We start from the raw sequence: 6,637 nt of genomic DNA on the forward strand, positions 1-6,637 counted from the left end.
CTTTTCAAAACCAAAAGTTTGGTGTGAGGACAGAGAAAGTAGGCTAGCGGGGACACAGCAAAGGTCTATGTGTGCAGAAACCTGCACCTCTTCGCCTCCCGCTTCCCGTGCAGGTCATTTCCCCCCAGGCCCACCCAGGCCTAGCAATGTCCCAGCACTGCCCCCTGGTGGAGCCCTCCCCATGGGCTGCAGGAAGGGCATGTAACTTGACTCCCTCAGCGCCCTGCAGTCTTGTCTCCTCTGGTCCCAAAAGTGTATCCTGCCTCTGCTTTGTGATAGGTTTCTTCCTGCCCTTTGCGTGGAAATTTTATCTCTGGTTCTTGCAAACATTGTTTACAGCTGTCTAATTTTTTCTCTCTACCTCACAGCTGCCAAACTAAAGTAGGTGGGAAGCCATTTTCCCTCTCTAGGTCAGTGAATAACCCCTGCTCTCCACCCGCGCTTTTGAAGATTCTAGCACTGCTGCCAAGTCAACCCATCTGCAGCAGAACGCTTTGGAAAAAACAGACTTTAAAAAAAGAAGCAAACTGCTCTTAGCCCCTGATAGCCTCTCCACAGGAGAGGGAATATGGACAGAGCTGAGGTTCAAGACACATGTGCTGTTTGAGCTGAATCTGTGCTATTTTCTTTTTTCCGTGGTTACCCAACAACGAAGGCGTGTTGTACCTTCTTGCCTTCAACCCTGTTCCTCCTCCCGTCAGATGTCCTTACTCCTCAACTTTAAGTTTTCCTTCATAGGCTTTCTGAGAAGGACTTTGGAAAAAGTTCTCCAGATCTCTGCCAGTTCCTTAGCCATGAAAATCAAACATAAAAGACCATCTGGGGACATTCGTTCAGAGCACGTTGCCCACATTCCACCACCGCTACTCTGGCAGCACAAAACATATACCAGGAGCTGGGGGTTATGTGGTGGGGAAGTCCTTCCTACTGTAAGCCCTAACATTATGACCCTCTGGGGTTAAATTTCATAATTTTCATATTGTAGAGTCCCATATTTTGTTCTACTGCTTTCCACTAGTCTAGGCTTCTGAAGTCTTCTCTGTGTTCACTGCTTATTAATTTTATTCAACAAAGATTAATTGAGCTCCTGCAATGAGACACACACCCTATGTTAGGTGCTGGGGATATAATCAGGAACAAAACAGGGAAGGGCCCTACCCTCTGAAAGCTTGCAATTTATGAAAGAATACTAACAAAACCTGCAAAGTGATATTTTAAGTTATTTTGTTTCATTTTTGCTATTGAAACAAAGAAACTGAGAATTTGGTAAGATTCAAAAAATGTTTAGGTTCAAGAAAAAGAAAAAAGCAAGAAGCACTTGCCAGATTTAACTGTAATTCCTAAAAATGATGAACATTTTCATCTTCAGGAACATGAAATATCATTGAGTATTCTCTACAGACGATAGGCAAAGGGTCTTACTGGTCCAGTACGTACAAGTCCTTCAGGAAGAAAAACATGATTCTACCAGGATTGGGTTGAATAGAGAGAGAACTGCAGTTTAAGATTCAAGAGTATGGAAATAAAGAGTTCTTCTGTCTAATAAACTCTCTAGGACCTTTAAAAAAATAAGAAGAAGAAGAAAAAAAAAAACCATGGCTTTTTAAAATCCAAAGTCCTTGCCTTGGGAAGGGACAGGACTAAAGTAAAAATAAATGACGTCTGTTTGAAACTCATGAGTTGCACACCTCATGTTGCCAGAAGCTAGTTTAAAAAGCAGTCTAGCTGGGGTTTCCATGCAAACTCAGCAAGTCATGAATCAACTTGCAGGCTTGTCTCCCAGAGGCCATAGGAGCTGGGTGTGTCACAGAGATGCTGTGTCCTGATTCTGTGGAAAGGGTGGGGAAGAGAGGTCACAGAGGATGTTTCTGGAGAAAGTTGTTCATGGCTTTCCTTCTTAGCTAGGAGGGAAAGTGGGGTGTGTCAGGAGAGTGAATGGGAGAAGTGAGGGCAGATGAGTGGATGTGTGAGTAGTGTTAGCAAACCAGATTAAACAAACTGCTCGTAGTTTAATCTGATGCTCAAATAAAACACTTTGCCTGTATTTCTAGGTATGGAAGAAGAGAAAGAAAAGCCTAAATTGGAATGAGATCCAAGCCTAAACGCAAGAGCTAGATTGAGCCACCATTGAAGACTCATTCCCCTCCGGCATTGGCAGTGGGGGAGAAAAGGCTTCAAAGGAACTGGTGGCATCAGCACCCCCCGCCGCCAATGAGGACACCTTTAAATATAAATATGTATAAACATAGAATACAGTTGTTTCCAAAAGAACGCACCCTCACTGTGTTTTAAAGAATTCTTCCCAAAGTCATTATTGATAATAACATTTTTTCCTTTTCTAGTTTTAAAACCAAAATTGGACCTTGGATTTTTATTTTGGCAATTGTAACTCCATCTAATCAAGAAATAATAAAAGTTTATTGCACTTCTTTTTGAGAACTATGTTAAAGTCAAAGGGGCAGATGTAGAGTAAGGCTTTTGTGTTTTTAGTCCTAAAGGTGGCTGTAATCATGAACCTAAGCCACCATGGGGACCTGAGAGGAAAGGGGACAGATGTTTCTCATTGCAATAATGTCACAGTTGCCTCAAATGAGCACTATTTGTAATAATGATGTCAATTTCATGAAAAGCCTGAGTGTATTGCATCTCTTGATTTAATCATGTGAAACTTTTCTTAGATGCAAATTCTGACTTTAATAAAGACGAAGCCACTCTAAACCTGATGTCTGCGTGGTGCATCTCAAAATCCTAACTGCATTGGTGTCTCCTTTTTGTTTTTATTACCTGTTGAAAATGGGTTTACTGAACCTGGTTCTTTCCTATAATTTTCGGATTTTAAAAAATGTGAATCTTTTTGATAACTCCAAAAAAATTTTTTTCTTTTTTTTTTTCAGACAGAGTCTCGCTCTGTTGCCCAGGCTGGAGTGCAGTGGCGCAATCTCGGCGCACTGCAAGCTCCACTTTCCGAGTTCACATCATTCTCCTGCCTCAGCTTCCTGAGTAGCTGGGACTACAGGCACCCCCCACCACGCCTGGCTAATTTTTTGTATTTTTAGTAGAGATGGGGTTTCACCGTGTTAGCCAGGATGGTCTCAATCTCCTGACCTCGTGACCCACCCGCCTCGGCCTCCCAAAGTGCTGGGATTACAGGCGTGAGCCACCATGCCCAGCCACAAAATTGTTTTAAAAAAACTATTTTACAAAGTCTTTGACCATAATTATTTTTAAGATGAAAAATATAATGTTATATAAATTATAAATGCTACTTAACACAAATATAAGTATTGATTGCCCAATGTTGAGAGAGATCAACAAATGATATAAAACCATTCACTCCAAAATTAGAATTAAATTTTAAAATTAAAAAATGAAAAACATTAAACCTTAATTTGAAAAAAATTTAAACTCAAAAAATTTAATTAAAAATTATAGCTACATTTAAATGTAATTAAATGCTAAAAATCTCTCTTCCTTCCTTCTGTCTGTCTCCCTTTCTCCCACACACATTCACTCTATATGCCCCATTTCTAAAAGCATAATTGATAGAAATATAGAATGCATCTAGCAGCGTTACCATATTAGTTTCCTAACTCATGGAGTTGGAACTGTTAAGTAGGAAAAATCAAGCAGAAATCCACCAAAACAGAAAAGCACAGCAATACCACACCCTTGGAATGACTGCTGCAATTAGTGCAGGATCAAAGACTTGAAGGATCCAGAGTTGGTTTCCATCACAACTACACGTATCTTACCTGTCTGACCTCTATTATGGGTTACACTGTGGTATTGTGTCCCCTTAAAATTTATATATTGAACCCCTAACCCCCTAGTGCCTTAGAATAGGACTGTTTTGGGAGACAGGGCCCTTAAAGAGGGGATTAAGTTAAAATGAGGCCATTAAAGTGGGCCCTAATCCAATCTGAGTAGGGTCTTTGTAAAAAGGGGGAATTTGGACACACAAAGGGACACCAGGAATGTCCATACACAGAGGAAAGACCGTGTGAGGGCATGGGAAGAAGGTGGCCAACTGCAAGCCAAGGAGAGAGGACTCAGAGGACCCAAACCTGCCGATGCCTTGATCTTGGACTTCCAGCCACCAGAACTTTGAGAAAATAAATTCATATGGTTTAAGCCACCAGTTAGTGGACTGACATTTTGCTATGTCAGTAACAGCAAATTAATATGATCTATGTACAGAAGATGGATGAATTTTGGAGAATGATAAATTATTGTAAGCTTACTTAGGTGGTGGCTCCACTGATATCAGTGTTTCCAGAAATCTTTTTGCCTTCTGGAAACAGAAGACAATACAAAACAATACAAAAACAATACACACACACACACAAAAAATACAATCCCTGGGATATCGGATGAAGGCACTAAAATTTTCTTTCTTTTTTTTTTTTTTTGTTCTTTGAAATGGAGTTTTGCTCTTGTTGCCCAGGCTAGAGTGCAGTGGCACCATCTCGGCTCACTGCAACCCCCGTCTCCCAGGTTCAAATGATTCTCCTGCCTCAGCCTCCCGAGTAGCTGAGATTGCAGCCATGCACCACCATGCCCTGCTAATTTTGTATTTTTAGTAGATATGGGGTTTCTCCATGTTGGTCAGGCTGGTCTCAAACTCCCGACCTCAGGTATTCTACCCACCTTGGCCTCTCAAGGTGCTAGGATTACAAGCATGAGCCACCGTGCCCGGCCTAAAATTTTCTTTCAGCGGGAAAATGGAGTGGCGAGGCTGGGCGCAGAAAGGCTGGGGCCGTGGCCCAGCATGGGCTCCACTGGTGGGCGGCAGCAGCAGCTGTGAGGAGCTCACTGAGGCCCTAGCCCAGCCGCAGCTGCTCAGACACAGCTTTAACTAATTAATTCAGGAAAAGTGTGGATTCAGAAAAGAACCCAGTAAGGTTGAACCTCAAAAATCAGACACGGGACAAGTGGTGAAGCATACAAAAGAAGTGCTGTGATTCCTCTGGTGGAAGAAACATGTCTTTTCTCTTTCTCCCTATCCTATAAGGACTCTCCTAAAACCTTTATTTTTTTACTGTTGGGTTTACAGGCTGTGCATTTGGATCAGCTGCTATTTGGCAATATGAATTACTGAAATCCAGGGTCCAGAGTTATTTTGATGGCATAAAAGCTGATTGGTTGGATAGCATAAGACCACAAAAAGGAGACTTCCGAAAAGAGATTAACAAGTGGTGGAATAACCTAAGTAATGGCCAGCGGACTCAGGTATCATAGCTGCAAATGTCCTTATTTTCTGTTTCTAGAGAGTACCTTCTCTGCAGTGGACAGTGATCAGATATTTCACATCTAATCCAGCCTCAAAGGTCCGTTGTTCTCCAATGTTGCTGTCAACATTCAATCATTTCTCCTTATTTCACATGGCAGCAAATATGTATGTTTTGTGGAGCTTCTCCTCCAGTATAGTGAACATTCTGGGTCAAGAGCAGTTCATGGCAGTGTACCTATCTGCAGGTGTTATTTCCAATTTTGTCAATTATGTGTGTAAAGTTGGCCACACGAAGATATGGACCATGACATGATGCATCTCGCGCCACCGTGATGATCCTCGCAGCCGTCCACACTAAGATCCCAGAAGGGAGGCTTGCCATTATTCTCTTCCAATGCTCACATTCACAGCAGGAAATGCCCTAAAAGCCATTAATGCCATGGATACGGCAGGAATGATTCTGGGATGGAAATTTTTTGATTATGCAGCACATCTTGGGGGAGCTGTCTTTGGAATATGGTATGTTACTTACAGTCCTGAACTGATTTGGAAGAACAGGGAGCCTCTACTGAAAATCTGGTATGAAATGAGGACTAATGCCCCCCCACCCCACAAAAAAGAGGTGGCTCTAAGTAAAACTGGGATTGCACAGTACTGGTGCCTCTGGCTTGTGCCACCTGAGAGCCCCAGCAGACATCGGCCCTAGAGTGATCACGGCTATGCTTCCACCTGGAAGACGTCAGCATCTGGCCTCCCAGTGTTTTCAGCTGTGTCCCCCCGGTCCATGTCTTTTCAGAAAGTGAATATGACACAGTTGTGAAATAAAGGTTTACATCTAGTTAGTAAAAAATAAAAAAGTAAAAATAAAAATAAATTTCTTTTACCTTGCAAGGATAGCAAAACGCCCTCACTATATTTTCTCAAGGCTATTTCTCTCTCTGTGTGTGTGTGTGTATGTGTGTGTGTGCAAGTGTTATAAATATTTTTATTATTTCATTTTAACTTTTATTTTAAGTTCAGAAGTACATGTACAGGTTTGTTATATAGGTAAACTTGTATCATGGGGGCTTGTTCTATGGATTATTTTGTCACCCAGGTATTAAGACCAGTACTCATCAGTTGTTTTAATAAATAAATAATAAATAAACAACAAATATAAAATGATCCTCTCCCTCCTTCCACTCTCCACCCTCTGAATGGTCCCAGGGTATGTTGTTCCGCTCTATGTGTCCATGTGTTCTCATCATTTAGTTCCCATTTATAAGTGAGAACATGCAGTATTTGATTTTTCTGTTCCTTCATTAGTTTGCTAAGGATAATGGCCTCCAGCTTCATCCCTGTTCCTGCAAAAGACATGATGTCTTTCTTTTTTTATGGCCACATAGTATTTCATGGTGTATATGTACC

The 6,637-nt window shown here is 41.6% G+C and overlaps 1 protein-coding gene across 17 annotated transcripts in view; it reads left to right on the top strand.

The window, feature by feature from the left end:
* The window catches only part of AIG1 (androgen induced 1), a 275,458-nt gene extending 269,064 nt beyond the window's left edge, over positions 1-6,394 (top strand). For 13 of the 17 annotated variants that reach the window (XR_004228941.1, XR_004228940.1, XM_031935551.1 and 10 more), the window contains one exon: positions 2,052-2,715. Coding sequence is in view for 12 of the 17 variants with exons in the window: in XM_031935551.1 (XP_031791411.1) it covers positions 2,052-2,089 (38 nt within the window). In the remaining 5 variants the exon portion in view is untranslated. Of the gene's footprint in view, positions 1-368; positions 2,716-5,053 lie in introns of those variants that run through there. The other 4 variants (XM_031935554.1, XM_026455010.2, XM_031935549.1 and 1 more) reach the window with 3 other exon arrangements.
* The last annotated feature ends 243 nt before the right edge of the window (positions 6,395-6,637 follow it).

Source organism: Piliocolobus tephrosceles, chromosome 5 (assembly GCF_002776525.5).
Source record: "Piliocolobus tephrosceles isolate RC106 chromosome 5, ASM277652v3, whole genome shotgun sequence".
NCBI classification, from domain to species: Eukaryota; Metazoa; Chordata; class Mammalia; order Primates; family Cercopithecidae; genus Piliocolobus; species Piliocolobus tephrosceles.